The following is a 17,950-nucleotide window of genomic DNA, read 5'->3' as shown; positions in this document are numbered from 1 at the left end:
TGCACCAGAAGGCGTAAACGACTGCCGTTCAATTTGAACTGTTCATGTATTTCACCGAACATAATTGATTAGAAAATACAATATTGTTTCAAAAAATGAACATAAATCACTTCACATACATTCATATTACATTAATATGTGCTTTTAGAATCATTTTTGTCTATTTCAAGGTTTCAAAAAATAGATCTCCATACGCCCTTTAAATATACCCAATTTATTATGCATGTATATTGGAAAAATATTAAATTGACGAAATATATTGAATCTCCTCCGCATTCATATCCCTCAGTGTCACCATCCTCATTAGCTCGGTCGATACAGAAAATTAGGAAGCTGCACTGAACCCCATTTCATTTCATTTTCTTCAATGCCATAATACGTGAATACGTCTGGGGTCTGATCCCTGGCAGATCTTTGCAAAGTTACTTCCCCTACACACTCTCCTGGTTTAGGAGTAGCATTAAAGGTTTTCCGGTTTCAATCGCGAGGTAAGCGTTTTTATTTAGTTAATTAGTTTATTTAATTTGAGTCGATTATTTAAAATAATTTCGTCATATATCTACAATTGTAACATATTAACACTTTTGGCGGAGTAAAGAAAGTAATATCTATGTTCACATTAATCACATTTGTTCATTGTATTATTATTATTTAGTATTTGTCACATGACAATGTTATTGTATTTGTCACATTCTGAACATTGGCTTGCTGATACTCAGATTGCTGCCTTCAGTTCTTGTGTTTTCAGACAACAGATTTGCGGGATTGTGTAACCCTTCCGCTCCACCCTACCGAGATCAGTTAGCGTAATTTGTTATGAGTATCAGTATGACTATCATCTATCTATGGTCTATGATGATAGATTTTATGGATGAACCGCGTTTATAACGAATACCAATATTTTAAAAATCTTTTTTTATCATCTTTTTTGTAATTACTATAGCAAGAATGGCCAACTCTTTATAAAACTCTTAACTAATGCATCTTTAATATTTGACATTAAACATTTTTTACTGTTATTTTCTTTGCCATTATCATTATGTAATCTAAGACTGACCTGACAACGAGAAAGCTTCTCATTAGCTGAAATTGTTGTGGCAACCAGTCATGAAATAAATGCTAAGGTTCAGTCTGACATCATGTGCAGTAATGGATATTAAGTAAAAGAAATTGCGACAGAACAAAATATTTTGATCAATTTCTTTCAGCTGATGAAATTTGTATGACATTGACCACTTAATTTTCCTTTGCCATTATCAAATATCTGATGCTGATCGTCATTTTCCTAGTTATTTAATCGAAACTAACTTGTACTCAAATTGATTGTTTAACATTTTCAGTCAATGCTATCTTTGTAAATACGGAATGTAATTGAACCTTTATCTGTCTGATGTTAGTTGTAGATATCCGAAAAACACATTAAATGAAGTTTGCAAGAAATCTTCAGTCCCAAAATTAACAATTAGCAACTTGAATATAAACAGATATAGAGAATCTCCTACGAGTCTTTTTAGAAATAAAAAAAATATCAACACAAGTTGATAAAGTAAAAAAAAACCGAGGCTCTGCCAAGTTTTTTTTACTTTATCGACAAGTGTTGGTATTTTTTTATTTAAAAAAAGACGAGCAGATTTTATTTATTTCACTCAATCCCTTCTTACATGCACAAATAAATAAATATACATGTAATTCTTTGCTATAGATTTCACTTTTACTGAACCTGATTACATTACGGCATGGTGATACATCATTTTATGACAGCAATTTAACCATTGCAAAGTCCTTTATATTGACCCAGTATTTCCATCAAGGGCAATTAAACAAAAATACTTCATTTTTAATAAAAAAAAAAAAAGAAGTTACTTTTAATACAGAATGAACTGTTCTTTAAAAATTATAAAAAGTAGTTCCTTTTCAACTGACCAATCACATTCATGTAAAGCGATATCTCCTAATATCGCAGTAAATTATGAAATTTATCACACAAGCGATATCTACTGTAGGATGTATTATTGTGTGATAAATTGAATTAAATACATGATGAAAATTAACAAATAAAAGACAATCTGTATATTTTGTAATCAGAATAATTTTTTTTTAGATGTCGGACGATAATAGTCGAAGTCCTTATGAACAGGGAGAACTGGAATCAAGTCCAGAAATTACCAGAGAAAAACCCAGCAAAAGGAAGGAAAGAAAATTGTCTTTATCTCCTGGTAAAACTGAAACTATTGGTGATATTGTTGTTATAGATAGGTAATTTATTTATTTCATTAACTGTCTTCATTAGCAGAACACAGAGAGAGAAATGGGGTTTGACTTTCACTCAACACAAACTAGGTCATCTCGGGACCAACATGGTTCAATTGTATTTCAATAATTTGCTTGCGTGTAGGGGTCTTCTTAAGCAGTGAAAGGAAACCGGAGGACCCAGAGAAAACCTACAAGGTTAGACGGGCGACCCACAACCACACCACTTTACTCAATGACAGGTATTTGAGTCCTGCATTTGAAATCTTAGCATATGTGTCCCGTGTAGCAAGTCTTTTACGATATGAACTAAAAATATTATCCAATGAAACGGTCTGTCACAGCGAGTTTTTGGTGTGAGGTGCACAGAACTGTGGGTAACCCAGATTGGTTAATTGAATGTCTGACGTCATAGAGTCAAAAGCCACTCGTATGACCTCAGATGCAACCTTCCACTACAAATGGTCAGATCTTAATGTAGTAGGGGCCATCAAAAGAATAATCAGATTGTGTGTTTATTTATATATTACAGAGATTCTGAAGATGACACGTTAAATATTAAACCTCCTCAGTCGCAATCTGGTAAGAGAGAGCGCTCACATAAACATAAACACAAGGATGATAAGCGAAGAGTTCGAGAGAGAAGACAAGATCGAGATAGGAACCGGGAGAGAGAGCATGGTAGAGAAAGAGACAGTATGTATAATGATGACGGTTTTTAATTTTCTGCTGCATACAAATTTCCCCCTTCTCCGTTTTGCTTTATTTATGAATAATAAAAAAACATGGATGCATTAGTAATAATCTCCAAGTAACAAAGTTGACAAGACTTTATCTGTCACAGTCTTGACAAGACTTTATTCGTCACAGTCTTGACAAGACGTTATTCATCATGGTCTTGACAATACTTTATTCGTCACGGTCTTGACAAGACTTTATTCGTCACAGTCTTGAAATATATTTTAAAAGTTATGCCCACACACGTATTTTGAAAATAAATGTTGTTTTTTTTTACAATTGTTAGCTATATAAACATCCCAAATCAAGTTGCATCCCATGTTTTAGAAACAGTAGATCTACAATTTACATTATTCGTCTCTAATTTCAGGGCCTAGAGCTATACATATAGACAGGCATAGAGTTCAAGATATCAGATCCGAACGACCAGAGAGGCCACAAGATCGTGTCCATTCTAATCGTGACAAAAGAGATGTCCGAGACACTAGAGAGAGGGATATACCAAGAGAAAGACTGGTCATCGAAAGAGAAAGACTGGTCGAAAGAGAAAGAGAGAGATTGGTAGAAAGGGAAAGACTGGTTGTCGAAAGAGAAAGACTGGTCATTGAAAGAGACAGAGTGGACGAAACGAGAGAAGAAAGAGAGAACAAGGAGAGTAAGAAGAGAGAACATTCACAGATGGAAAGGTAATATCACATGGATTACTAACAAAACCTAGGTCCCGTGTATACATTGGTGTGCACGTAAAAGAACCCTTGTCAGTTGGAATTCGATATAAGAGTAGACTGTAGTTGCGTTATCCATGTAAAATTTCCCTCATAGCACACTGTATGGCTTATCCCATCTTCATTAACCCATTCGGAGCAGAACAAAAGGATGTTAACTCACATTGCATTTCCTACAATGAGATATTAGTGAATAAAGGTCGTTACAGAGATCCTTGTTTTCAAAATAATCAGATGGCCGTGGAAGTCGAGTTGTTACATGTAGGTACTGGCCTTGTGACTTAGAATCCTAGTTTGGGGTTATTCAAGCCTAGTGCTTACTCGTTAGTGCCTATGGAAAGTGTAGCTAAGTGAGTACAATGTATTCATAAATTGTTCACATGTAGTATTCACATGTTTTATTCACGTGTTCACATGTTGTATTCACATGTTCACATGTTGTATTCACATTGTATTCATGTGTTCACAGTGTATTCATGTGTTCACATCTAGTATTCATGTGTTCACATGTAGTATTCACATGTTGTAGAGAACGATTAGAAGAAAAGGAAAGACAAAAACAGAGAGAAATGAGGGCAAGAGAAGATAGACAGAGAAAAGAAGAAAGAGAGAAAAGAAAAATGGAAGAAAAGAGATTGCAAGCTGCAAGACATGAAGGTATATTAATTTCCTCACTTACATAAGGAAAGGGGGTTGCTGAAGGGTTAGAACGTAGGTGCTGTATAATAAATTCAGTCAAATGGCATGGTTTCGATTCGCCGATTGTAGTGACAAGGAATAGGGTCGCCTGTCCAACCTCGTGGGTTTTCTCTGGGTCCTCTGGTTTCCTCTCACTGCTAAAGATCCCTACGAGCAAGCGAATTATTGAAATAAAATTGAACCTAGTTTGTGTCGAGTGGAGTTTAAACACTCTCCCTTTCTCTCTCCCTCTCTCTCTTTCTCTCTCTCTCTCTCTCTGAGGAAGCTTCTATTACTCAACACTTTGTCTACATAAACAAAATTCTTTTGGTTTGCATTGAAACATGTTTGGTAAAAGAGCATTAAACCTCATTAAGAATTTTATTTTGTTTCTATTTCATTTCACAGCCAGAGCTAAATCTCGCCAGGAGAGAGGGTATAGAAGCAGAAGTCGAGATAGAAACAGGAAACGAAATCCAGACAGGAGAGAAGAAAAGGCTTCACGAGACGCAGCAGAAAAAACATCAGGTATTATAATTATGTCTGTTTTCCACCATTTTATTATAAAGGGTATTTGCTAAAAATCGATCCACTCTGAACCGAGATTTTAGCCATTGAATTTTCGGCCTAGCCTCGGTCATCATTACTAAAGTCAGTACGATAAAAAACATAGTCTCGATTATCCATTTCATAATTGAATCAAGAATAAAAGTGGAGCAGCAAATGGGATTCTAATCCAGTGAACATCGCAGGCTACCGTTGACATTGAGAGTTGATTATGACCTGGATAAGTTAACTAATGTCTAATTAATAATTTAGATAACATTTCAGGCCTAAAGAAAGACCTGCAATATGCAGATTTAGCTCTTGCATAAGAAATTTGACATTTTAGCGAAAATACAAACTTTAATTATTCATTTTTTTAGGTCGTAAAAAAGGCCCACGAACACCAGAAGAACAATATATTGAACCCAAAGAAGAACAAATTGTTATCGAAGTGGATCCTCCTTCCTCTGAATTTGATCTACAAACTGTACACAGTGGATCTGAGGCTGGTACAGAATCAGAATCCGACACAGAATCAGGTATTTAAACGATCCGTCCTACGATTTACTTTTACTGAAATAAAATTGAACCATAAGTTAGTCCTGGAATGACCTAGTTTGTGTTGAGTGGACGTTAAGCCCCAGTTCTCTCTCTTGCTTTTGACCTATGACATCAGACATTTGATTAACCAATCAGCATTGATGTTACTAGTGGATTACCCTCAGTTTCGTGAAAAACACGCTTAAAGCTCGCCATAACAGACTGTTTCATTTGCTGATCCCTCACACCGTTCAGAACATGTCAATGTTAACAACTCTTCCAGATCCTAGTGTAGTAAAGACAAGTAAAACGAAATTGTGAACTATAAAAACGAAACGAAATAGGATGATGATATTATATATTATAGATAGCGGTGGTAGTAGTGAAGCTGTGAGTGATAATATAAACTGATGATATTATATATTATAGATAGCAGTGGTAGTAGTGAAGCTGTGAGTGATGATATAAACTGATGATATTATATATTATAGATAGCAGTGGTAGTAGTGAAGCTGACAGTGATAATATAAACTGATGATATTATATATTATAGATAGCAGTGGTAGTAGTGAAGCTGTGAGTGATAATATAAACTGATGATATTATATATTATAGATAGCAGTGGTAGTAGTGAAGCTGTGATAATATAAACTGATGATATTATATATTATAGATAGCAGTGGTAGTAGTGAAGCTGACAGTGATAATATAAACTGATGATATTATATATTATAGATAGCAGTTGTAGTAGTGAAGCTGTGATAATATAAACTGATGATATTATATATTATAGATAGCAGTGGTAGTAGTGAAGCTGTGAGTGAAGAGGATGAAAGTAAAGAAGAAGAAGATGAGGAGGAAGATGACGAAGATGAAGAAATGGCAGCAGATGATCATGGTCATGGTCATGGTCATCATGGTTAGTTAATTAGACCTGGGGCCTGTTTCACGAAATTTTAACTAAGATAAAATCCAAATTTTAGTACTTTGATTGGATAATTTAGATGGATTTTACTGCTTAGCCAGTCAAAATTGAAGTATCGACCAGAATTTTGATTTTACCTTTAGTTAAGACTTCGAGAAGCAGGGCATAGAGCAATTGAATTTTTATGCGGCCACATACAAGTGTGGGTGTGTTATGTCCATCCGGCAACAACAGACTCGTTAACACGATAGAGGTTACAGTTTTAAATCATTTTCCTTAAATTTGATGTGAAGCATTGAGGTCATCAGAGGTTTATTCTTATCGATTTTCAAAGCACTTCGACCTTTTAATCTGGAGTTATTTCCCTTTTCCGGAAACCTTGTTAACACAATAGTATAGTTTGAAACCGATTTCTTGCAAATTTTGTTTGGATAATCCTGTTAACTTTCAGCAATCCTTTTGGATAGTCTGATGTTTATACATAACTGCTGTGTGGACACTGCAGCTGTGTAGAATAAGGTCTGTCATTGAATCAACTGGTGTGGTTTCGATTCGCCAGTTGTATGTAACAAGGAATAGGGTCGTCTGTCCAATCTCGTCGGTTTCCTCAGGGGTTCTCTGGTTTCCTCCCACTGCTAAAGACCCCTGCGGGCAAGAGAATTATTAAAATAAAGTTGAACCTAATGTTCGTCCTGAAATGACCTAGTTTGTGTCGATTGGACTTAGGCCTGAAATGTCATCTAAATTATTAATTAGACATTAATTAACTTATCCACACCATAATCAGCTCTTGATGTCATATCTAGCCTGCGATGTTCATTGGATTAGGTTCTGATTCCCTGTTTGACTTCTGGCCAAAATTTCCCTCTTGACACACATTTACTAAACCCCATTTCATTTAGTTTCAATTGTTAGCTATGTGGTATCTGGTGTTCTTGACCAGTGGGTCGCCTGTCCAACCTCGTGGGTTTTCTCCGGGTCCTCCAGTTTCCTCCCACTGCTAAAGACCTCTACGGGCACGCAAATTATTGAAATAAAATTGAACCATGTGTTAGTCCCGAAATGACCTAGTTTGTGTCGAGTGGATGTTAAACCCCATTTCTCTCTCTCTCTCTCTTGACCAGTGGGCATAAATGCTCATTTTTGAAGTTAATCGAAATTTACAATTTCTGAAATCAATGAGATAAAGAGCTGGCAGTTCTCACTATAATAATTAAAAACCAGATAATGTAAAGGGGATTTCCTGAAAATTTCAGTCAAATGGATCCATTCCGAACCAAGGTTTTAGCGATTGAATCATATTACTAAAGTCGGTACGATAAAAAATATAGCCTCGATTATCCATTTCATGATTAAATTATGAATGGCAGTCAAACAGGAAATCAGAACCTAATCCAATGAACATGGCAGGCTAGATATGACATCAAGAGCTGATTATGGTGTGGATAAGTTAATTAATGTCTAATTAATAATTTAGATGACATTTCAGGCCTAAAGAAAGACCTGCATTAGGCAGATTTAGCTCTTGCATAATTTATGTTTAATGTTTTTTTATTTGTAGGTAAAGTCAAGTCGAAGTTTGATGAACATTCAGATCATGAAAGTGCTAATGAGAGTATATCCGATAATGAGAACAGAGCCTATATACAAGACTCACCACCTCTGTCTCCGATAGAACAGGAGATCAAACTACCCCCGTATCTCCCAGCTATTCAAGGTTGTCGTAGTGTAGAGGAATTTAGATGTTTGAATAGAATAGAAGAGGGTACATACGGAGTCGTGTATCGAGCCAAAGATAAGAAAAACGATGAAATTGTTGCCTTAAAGAGATTAAAGATGGAGAAAGAGAAGGAAGGTTTTCCCATCACATCGTTAAGAGAGATAAATACGCTGTTAAAAGCACAACATCCTAATATAGTCACAGTCAGAGTAAGTCTACTTACATCCTAATATAGTCAATGTCAGAGTAAGTCTACTTGCATCCTAATATAGTCACTGTCAGAGTAAGTCTACTTGCATTCTAATATATTCAGAGTAAGTCTACTTGCATCCTTATATAGTCACTGTCAGAATAAGTATTGTATCAGAAAATATTACTCAAAATTGTCCCCAACCCTGGGCCTTAAATAAAATACATATATAAAATATATATATTAATTCATTATATAACGGAATCAGCTATAGCATGACATCACTGCCTTACTCAGGTAGTTTTATTACTATGGTATCTGTTATATATTTTACAGGAAATAGTTGTTGGAAGCAATATGGATAAAATATACATTGTAATGGATTATGTTGAACATGATTTAAAAAGTTTGATGGAAGTTATGACATCACCATTTAGTGTTGGTAAGCTATCAATTTCTTTTAAAGGGTGTTTGGCTTTTTTCTTTCTTCATTAAAAATGGCAGCCGAAACCATAGAATATACACCTCGTGTTCATTGGGTCTTAAATGGTTAGCGCCTGCTCGTTGCATCACACGGTTTGTCATTGAGTCACCTGGCCTGGTTTCAATTCACAGGTTGTACTTGAAAAGGTTTAGGGTCACCTGTCCAACCTTGTGGGTTTTCTCTGGGTTCGTCGGTTTCCTCCCACTGCTGAAGACCCCTACGGTCAAGTGAATTAATTAATTAAAATAGAACCATATGTTAGTCCCGAAATGACCTAGTTTCCAATTTCTCTCTCTCACATAGAAATATGTCACTCTTATCATCCAAGGGTAAATGTTGACAAAACCTCGAACTTCATTCTTTTAATTCTAAGTTTACATGTTGTAGGTGAAACGAAAACTTTGATGAAACAGTTGATTAGAGCAGTGGAACATCTCCATGACAACTGGATTTTACACAGAGATTTGAAAACTTCTAATCTTCTCTTCAGTCATAAAGGAGTTTTAAAGGTAAAGTCATTTTATTATTTTCTAATCTCACATTGACAAGGACAGCTGTCTATTCGTTCGGATGGTGCGGAAAACTGAGGTCTTGTGTATACATTGGCGTGCATGTAAAAGATCCCTTGGCAGTTGCAATTTGATATAAGAGTAGGACAAAGTTCCACTGCCAGGGCAAAATTTCCCTCATAGCACATTGTATAGGGTATGCCCGTCTTAGCCCAGTCGAAGCAGAACAGTAAGAGGTTAAAACCCATTTCATTTCATTTAGAATGCTTCATCATTGCTTTAAAAGTATTATCAATCAGTTGTAATCTTTAAATACCATATTAACAAGGTGACAGATTCCACTGTATTTATCAATCAGTTGTTATATATAAATACCATATTAACAAGGTAGTCTTTATTAGTAGACACAGGCTATGAATAACGTGGCCTTTTGGTCTGTAGATGGGATATTTTGTGGACTGCTCAGATGATAATTGTGTTGTTCAAATTAGAAATGATTTAATAATGGACGTTCTCGCTTGAGATAAGGGGGCATAATTTATAGGTAATAACATTGAGCAGGTGGTCCCATGTGACCTCATTGTTTACCTTATAGCATTGTTTTCCTGTACATTCATATGAACTGGTGTGTTGACAAACGTTAGTTTTTGTTGTTAATATGGAATTTAATCCTAATACGTCGAAACCAGGGCTTCCACTGCCGATCATTTTTTCACTGCCGATCATTTTTGATAATGTACGAAAACTTTGCAAAGTAAATTCATATTTCGTGGGGTTTTTTTCATGGTAGGGTATTGTGAATTCACGTGTCTATACCACTTTGTCAGCATGGGGTACACAAAAAAAATTTCCGGCGTGCAAAATGATCTGGTTACGGTCATTTTTCATAGCCCTCAGTCCCGACCGGCATATACGGCCGACGTGGAACCCATGGTCGAAACACTGTTCTCTTACCATCAGTAAGGTCACATGGAACCAAGTTTTTACTAGCTACGCCTGGTGAGAATTTCTTCAGCGAGGTCGCCCATTGTAAACGGTGTATATCAAAATTTATTATTTTGTAGGTTGGAGATTTTGGTTTAGCTAGAGAATATGGTTCACCATTAAAACAGTATACACCGATTGTTGTTACCCTGTGGTACAGAGCACCAGAATTATTATTAGGTTGTAAGGTAAGCGATATTCTCTACCGTCTAATAAAAATATTCTATGAGAAATCAGTGTTGGCTTAGAAAGTTCCTGAAGATTTTTACAGCCTGCTTTTCCCATGTCGGGGGCACAGTGGCTAAGGGAATAAGATGCTGCTCGCTAGCCTGAAGGTTGCGGGTTTGCTGTCGGGGTTGGCCGAGAAAGTTCATAAGGATTATCAACCGTGGTTTCCCCTTGTCAGTGGTGCAGGATGGAGGGCCTGACAAGTACATTAATTAGACATTAATTAACTTACCAAGACCATAATCAACTCTCGATGCCATTTAAAGGATTTGAATACTTTTTGTGATAAATGATTTAATGTAAAAATGGATAATCAAGACTTTGTTTATTGTCGTACCAGCGGTAGTAATGACGATCGAGGCTAGCCGAATTGTATCGCTAATATCCCGGTTCAGAATGAAACAATTTGACTGAAATTTTCAGCATATTCTGTTTTCATTATCTATATTTTAACTATTATAGTGAGAACTGTCAACGCTTTATCAAATCTTACCTAATACCCCTTTAACAAGCAGTAATTAAATTTCTTAGAATTTTAATTTGTATATTCATTATTCCACCATGTGGAGAAAATGGGATGTTTAACCCCATTTCATTCCATTGTGTAGGAATGGTTGTTTATGTAGGTCAGTGGTTGTTTATCTAGGTCAATATGGTTGTTTATAAAGGGACAATATTTATATTTTAAGGAATATTCTACAGCTATAGATTTATGGTCGGTGGGTTGTATATTTGCCGAGTTCCTCACAAAGAAAGCGTTATGGCCAGGTAAATCGGAGATTGACGAGTTAAACAGGATATTTAAGGTAAGTTTTATAGCTACAGTAATAACACACCCTGTACAGCGCCAAACGAAGGAAGGGATATTGAAATGGCCTCAATTCGTCTTTCCATCAAGAATTTATTTTAGGAGTATATCATAAGCGGTAATATATCTTTGTGGGGGGGTAGATGGCCGAATGGTTAGCGTGTGCGTGGTTTATCATAACGTCTGTCATTGAGTTAACTGACGTGGTTTCGATTCCCCTATTTGTACGTGACAAGGAGTAGGGCCGCCTGTTCAACCGAGTGTGTTTTCCCCGGGTCCTCAAGTTTCCTCCCACTGCTAAAGCGTGTGCGCGGTATATCATAACGTCTGTCATTGAGTCAACTGACGTGGTTTCGATTCCCCAGTTGTACGTGACAAGGAGTAGGGCCGCCTGTTCAACCGCGTGTGTTTTCCCCGGGTCCTCAAGTTTCCTCCCACTGCTAAAGACCCCTACGCGCAAGTGAATTATTGAAATAAAATTGAACCATATGTTAGACCCGAAATGATCTAGTTTGTGTCAAGTTGATGTTAAACCTCATCTCTCTCTCTCTCTCTCTCTCTCTCTCTTCATCTCTCTCTCTCTCTCTCTCTCTCTCAATATATCCTTGTAAATTTATTACAGTTGTTGCTTCTCTTGCTAATTAGAAATTTCATTGAGTTATTACTATTTGTGTTTCCATGGACTTAGTTTTTGTACTGGCAATGGCCTAAATATTTTATATCAAAAACATCAAATTGAAAGTATTTATAATCGTTTTATTTTCCTCCCCAGGATTTAGGAACACCGGGTGAGAAGATTTGGCCAGGTGTCGGTGATTTACCAGGAATGAAGAAATGTACATTTACAGATTATCCGTACAATACTATACGTAATAAATTTGGCTCGTATTTATCAGATTTAGGTTTTGACTTGTTGAACAGGTAAGTTTATGAGGAATCCCTTGCAAACTACAATATTGTAAAATTGGAATCTGTAAAAGGATTATCGTGGATTGGTTTGGATAGGCGAATGGTTAGCCCGTGCACGTTCCATCATAAGATCTGTCATTGAATCAACTGGCGTGGTTTTGATTCCGCGCTTGTCATTGACAAGGAGTAGTGTCATCTGTCCAACCTCATGGGTTATCTCCGGGTCCTCCGGTTTTCTCTCACTGCTAAATACCGCTACGCGCAAGTGAATTATTGAAATATTGAACCATATGTTAGTCCCAAAATGACCCAGTTTGTGTCGAGTGGACATTAATTCCCATTTCTCTCTCTGTCTTAATTAAATGTAAAATCTTAGTCCATTTTAGTATGGATTAAAAGCTGTGAATAATTAGATACTGTCTCAAAAAGATGCTGATTTTAATTGTCTCCTACTTACTCCAACAGTCTCCCGCAAAAACAGTTAATTTGTGAAAATCTTGTTAGTACTCACAACGACAAAAGTTATACGATCTGTATGAAATATATGTGCATTATTAAGATGAAGAAGCCTATTGAATTAAAACAATTTCCATTGATCACCTCTTGTGTTGGGTGAATGTTGTGGGTATATGCTTACTGCGTGCCAACCTATATTTTTTTTTCATCTTGATGTCAGAGTCATCAATTGAACATAACATGCTTCCCATTTTTTGATTTGCAGGTTTCTAACGTACAGTCCCACCAGACGCATATCAGCAGAGGACGCTCTCAAGCATACTTACTTCACGGAGTCGCCACTCCCTGTAGATCCGTCCATGTTTCCCACGTGGCCGGCGAAAAGTGAGCAACCACGAAAACATGTCAGTTCACCGAAACCACCATCGGGAGGAAAAGCTTATTCACGATTAGTGGTAAGTAGACTAACATGTTGATAAAACATTGAACCGCGGAGCTGTAGTCTCGGTCACCCAGAACTGTTGTCAATATTTGACGAAAAGTTCCATTGCTCATGGTAACCATGAGTTTGGTTTTTTAAGTGGTTGATTATCCAGTATCTTTGGCTAAGTCAAGTAAGGGTTGCGCCCCTTCCCACAATAAATCCCATATTTCTAGAATTTATGTCAGTGATTCTCAACCAGTGTGCCACGAGATCTTCCTAAGTGTGCCGCGAAATTTTGAACGGCACACTAAGAAAATTTCTCACTAAAGAAGCCAGCTATTTGACTGAGTAAGTCCATAGCTGTGTTTTTCTATATTTAGTTTGAGTCACTCTATGTCTCTATGACTAGTCTCTGTCTACGGTTGTATACCGTCTATGACTTGCCATGTTTTTATTTTGCAAAATTCAAATATTTTTCATATATATTTAGCCAGGTGTGCCGCTATTTATTTCATGTGTTCCAAGGTGTGCCGTTGGCAAAAAAGGTTGATAACCACTGATTTATATAAACAAACGCGTGTGTGCGCTGTATTAAAAGGGCTGTCATTGAGTCAACTGGCATTGTTTTGATTCCCCGATTGTACGTGACAAGGAGTTAGGGTCGCCTGTCCAACCACGCGGGTTTTCTCCTGGTCCTCCGGTTTCCTCCCACTGCTAAAGACCAGTATGCTCAATCAAATTATTGTAATAAAATTGAACCATGTGTTAGTCCCGAAATGAACTATTTTATGTCGAGTGGACTTAAACCCCATCTCTCTCTCTCTGCAGGACGGAGGGCCTGACAAGGACAGCTGTCTAATTGTTCGGATGGGACGAAAAACTGAGGTCCTGTGTACACATTGGTGTGCATGTAAAAGATCCCTTGACAGTTGGAATTCGATAGAAGAGTAGGCCGTAGTCCCGCTGTCCGGGCAAAATTTCCCTCATAGCACACTGTATGGTGTATGCCTGTCTTCATTAGCCCAGTTCAGAGCAGAACAGTAGGACATTAAACCCCATTTCATTTTATTTCTCTCTCTCTCTCTCTGTGGATGGAGAGTGTACTATAATAGAATATTTTTATTATTTTCAGAGTGAAGAATGTGATCTGGGTTTTCACATGTCAACAGCAGCTAAAGGTGCTAGTGCTATGGGTGCTCCAGGATTTACTCTCAAGTTTTAAAAATACATTTCTTGTGGACCATCGCAAACTTTCCCTCATAACTCACTGTATGGCGTAAACCCAGCTTCATTAGCCCAGTTGAAGCAGAACAGTACGACGTTAAACCCTGTTTCATTTAATATTAATCGAATAATCATGGAACTGGGTTGAATGAAACTGTGGATAGAAAATAATAAATGAAATGTCAGTTATTATTTAATATTGAATCAAGAAGGAAAATATTTCAGTGTTTTCTTTCTCCGATGGCATGGGTGAGAAAGTCGGTGGGTCGTTGGGTGGGTGAGTTGCGATCTATCTGTGGTTTATTATTTGATTGGACGCATGTGTTGCAATTTTGAGATTGTCCCTGACATGAAGAGAAAAGAGGAAAAAATATACATAAATCTATGGATTTTAATCTTGTCCCGAGTTCACGAAACATTCTCAGATTTAAGTTAAGAATTAAGTCAACTTCCAATCACTGTTTATGAGAAATATCTTTGATCCAGAATTACAAAACTTTGCACATAGTTTGTTATTGTTATTTGATACATTAAAATAATAAAAGTTTTATAAAGGGCTATATTAATATTGGAGAAATCTGATGCCATTGAGAGTTGATTATGGCCAAGATCAGTTAATTAATGTCTAATTAATAATTTAGAAAATATTTCAGGCCAAAAGAAAGACCTGCAAATAGGCATATTTATGTTTAAGGCTGAGAATGCTTTGTGAACTTGGGGGCCTTGCGACTGTCCCTTACAAGTGAAAAAAAAACTATATAAATCTGTGCATTATAATCACTTTAAATGCCATTTCCATCTGTACATAATGTAATAATTAACCATAAATCATGAAATAAATCAGTATATTATTAGATAGATGTTATTAATTCTTTAATTAAAATCTGGGGGGTTGGGTGGCCAAATGCACTTTAGACCAAAAGGTCTGTCATTGAGTCAAGCAGCATGGTTTCGAATCACAGCTTGTACATGACAAGGACTAGGGACGCCTGTCTGACCTTGTGTGGGTTTTCTTCTGTTTCCTCCCACTTCACAATAAAATTGAACCAGAAATGACCTAGTTTGGTAATTAGCCCCCCCCCCCTTTCTCTATCTCTCTCTCTCTTGGACATCTAGTCATTCGGATGGGATGAAAAAAACCCCAACAAGGCCCATATGTATACACGCTAGTCAGTAGCATCCTGCACAACTTCTGAGTCGTGGTAAGTTGACAAAAGGACCTAGTTGTTAGGATGATACGACAATCTGAGATCCACCTATGTGCTCATTGGTGTGCACGTAAAAGATCTCTTTATAGTTGGTACCTGAGTAGGGGGATACACTGTCTTGGCTAAATTTTCCTTATAACACACTACATGGTGTAAAGATCCCTTGACAGTTGGGGGGTTGGATGGCTGAATGGTTAGCGTGCGCTGTATCATAAAGTCTGTCATTGAGTCGACTGGCGTGGTTTCGAATCCCCGGTTGTACGTGGCAAGGAGTAGGGTCGCCTGTCCAACCTCTGGGGTTTTCTCCGGTTTCCTCCCACTGCTAAAGACCCCTACGCGCAAGCGAATTATGTAAATAAAATTAAACCATATGTTAGTCCCGAAATGACCTAGTTTGTGTTGAGTGAACGTTAAACCCCATTTCTCTCTCTCTCTCCCTTGACAGTTGGAATTTGATGTAAGAGTAAGCCGTAGTGCCGCTGTGCACGTAAAAGATCTCTTTATAGTTGGTACCTGAGGAGGGGGATACACTGTCTTGGCTAAAGATCCCTTGACAGTTGGAATTCAATATAAGAGTAGGCCGTAGTGCCGCTGTCCAGGCAAAATTTCCCTCATTAGCCCAGTTCGGAGCAGAACAGATTGACGTTAAACCCATTTCATTAGCCCAGTTGGTAGAGAACAGTAGGATGTCAAATCCCATTTTATTGTTTCAGAAGTAGGATTAGGTTTTCAAAACAAAAAACACAAGGTATATTATGGATAGAAATATTTCTCTGATATTTATTAACGACTTTTTCTAACAGGTGATACAATAAAGGTGATATCAATTGATTTTTTGTTCTTTATGGTCTAGATAAATAAAAAGCCAAATGAATCAGATGAAAGATGTTGTGTTTAAAGTTCAAAATTTAAAAATTTGGAACTAAGAGCTTTTGAATAGTGCAAAAAAGTACCCTTGTTTTTTTTTTAAATTTTATTTTTCCTGAAGATATAAGAAGAAAAATTTTAACAGGTATTTTTAAAGAACAGAAAATCATTTTGTTGTGGCCTAAGGTGTATCAAGTCAAAATGAAGGGGGGTGGATGGCCGAATGAACGGAAGAAGAAAAGGAAAGACAAAAACAAATAGAAATGAGAGCAAGAGAAGATAGACAGAGAAAAGAAGAAATAAAAAAGAAAAATGGAAGAAAAGAGATTGCAAGCTGCAAGACATGAGGGTATATTAATTTCCTCACTTATATAAGGAAGAGGGGGTGCCGAATGGTTGGCGTGTGCGCATTGTATCATAAGGTCTGTCATTGAGTCAACTGGCGTGGTTTTGATTCCCCAGTTGTGTGTGACGAGGAGTAGGGTCGCCTGTCCAACCTTTTGTGTTTTCTCTGAGTCCTCCGGTTTCCTCACACTGCTAAAGACCCCTATGCGCGAGCAAATTATTGAAGTAAAATTGAACACATGTTAGTTCTGAAATGACCTAGTTGGTGTCCAGTGGACATTAAACACTCTCTCTCTCTCTCTCTCTCTCTCTCTCTCAGGACTGAAGGAAATATTCCAGATTCCCAGTAGACTATAAGAAAAAAAATCTTATGAAAAAGGAACAGTAAGACGTTAAACCCCATTTCATTTCATTTCTTATGAAAATATAAAATTTTCCCCAGAAATATCCAAAGGAACAACAAATCTGGCAAATTTTGGTGGGAGTTTGGAATTAACCACAGACACTTGAAGGGATTAAAATAAAACTTCTTACTACTGCTTGACTTTATATTAAGATAAATAGTCAAGCAGTAGTAAGAAGTTTTATTTTAATCCCTTCAATTGCCTGTGGAATTAACATATGAATTTCCTTGAAGTCAGCATATTTATACCTATATTGGTTAACAGTAACAATAATTTATAGTGATAATTATAAACAATTATAACATACAATAATAACCTCATTATTATAATTTATAGTGATAATTATATACAGTTATAATAACATACAATAATAACCTCATTATTATAATTTTGTTAGAGTTGAATCTAAAAGAAACATCTATCTGAAAATTGTTCAATTCCATTCAGTATTTACAAAGATATAGTGAATTGAAATTTGGCAGACGATATAATAGTCAATCCAACCAACGCGAGCTATGAGTTTCTCTGAAATCGCAGGGTTTTTTTTATTAAATGTTATATAGTCAACTTTGAGTCCATTTTAGAGTGAGTTTCATGTTTTCTGAAAAAATTCAAATGACACAGACTTAAAAGTTACAATGTATTTTTTGCTTAAATATTAAATTTATCACAGCTTTGATTCAGTCAGATTTAAAATAGGCCTATTAATAATAATAATAATGTACATTTATATAGCGCTTAATCCATCCATGAGCATGCTCTAAGCGCTGTAAGTTAATGGCTTCTGT

At 36.6% G+C, this 17,950-nt stretch overlaps 1 protein-coding gene across 2 annotated transcripts; it reads left to right on the top strand.

The window, feature by feature from the left end:
- The first annotated feature begins 379 nt into the window (after window positions 1–379).
- Window positions 380–15,192, top strand: LOC126827115 (cyclin-dependent kinase 11B). 2 transcript variants are annotated; one of them, XM_050556315.2, is made up of 16 exons: window positions 380–488; window positions 2,102–2,256; window positions 2,783–2,946; window positions 3,359–3,674; window positions 4,243–4,370; window positions 4,800–4,919; window positions 5,318–5,476; window positions 6,271–6,396; window positions 7,964–8,331; window positions 8,649–8,754; window positions 9,184–9,305; window positions 10,370–10,477; window positions 11,207–11,323; window positions 12,098–12,246; window positions 12,956–13,145; window positions 14,247–15,192. In XM_050556315.2, exons 2-16 carry the CDS (start codon window positions 2,102–2,104, stop codon window positions 14,334–14,336), a joined length of 2,418 nt encoding a protein of 805 aa, XP_050412272.1. In that variant the 5' UTR covers window positions 380–488; the 3' UTR covers window positions 14,337–15,192. The 2 variants fall into 2 exon arrangements, with proteins under 2 accessions (XP_050412272.1, XP_055958479.1); XM_056102504.1 differs by lacking the exons at window positions 6,271–6,396; window positions 7,964–8,331; window positions 8,649–8,754; ... (4 more) ...; window positions 12,956–13,145; window positions 14,247–15,192 and adding an exon at window positions 5,907–5,965 and having other exon boundaries at window positions 381–488.
- The last annotated feature ends 2,758 nt before the right edge of the window (window positions 15,193–17,950 follow it).

This window comes from Patella vulgata, chromosome 7 (assembly GCF_932274485.2).
Source record: "Patella vulgata chromosome 7, xgPatVulg1.2, whole genome shotgun sequence".
In the NCBI taxonomy this organism is placed as follows: Eukaryota; Metazoa; Mollusca; class Gastropoda; family Patellidae; genus Patella; species Patella vulgata.
Note: the sequence above shows the minus strand (reverse complement) of the source record. Positions and strands in the feature narration are given on the sequence as shown.

Coding starts and splice junctions, on each gene's coding strand:
- LOC126827115 (XM_050556315.2), top strand. CDS start 2,102: ATGTCGGACGATAATAGTCGAAGTCCTTATGAACAGGGAGAACTGGAA. Junction 8,332..8,648: donor CTAATATAGTCACAGTCAGA/GTAAGTCTACTT, acceptor TATATTTTACAG/GAAATAGTTGTTGGAAGCAA. Junction 13,146..14,246: donor AAGCTTATTCACGATTAGTG/GTAAGTAGACTA, acceptor TATTATTTTCAG/AGTGAAGAATGTGATCTGGG.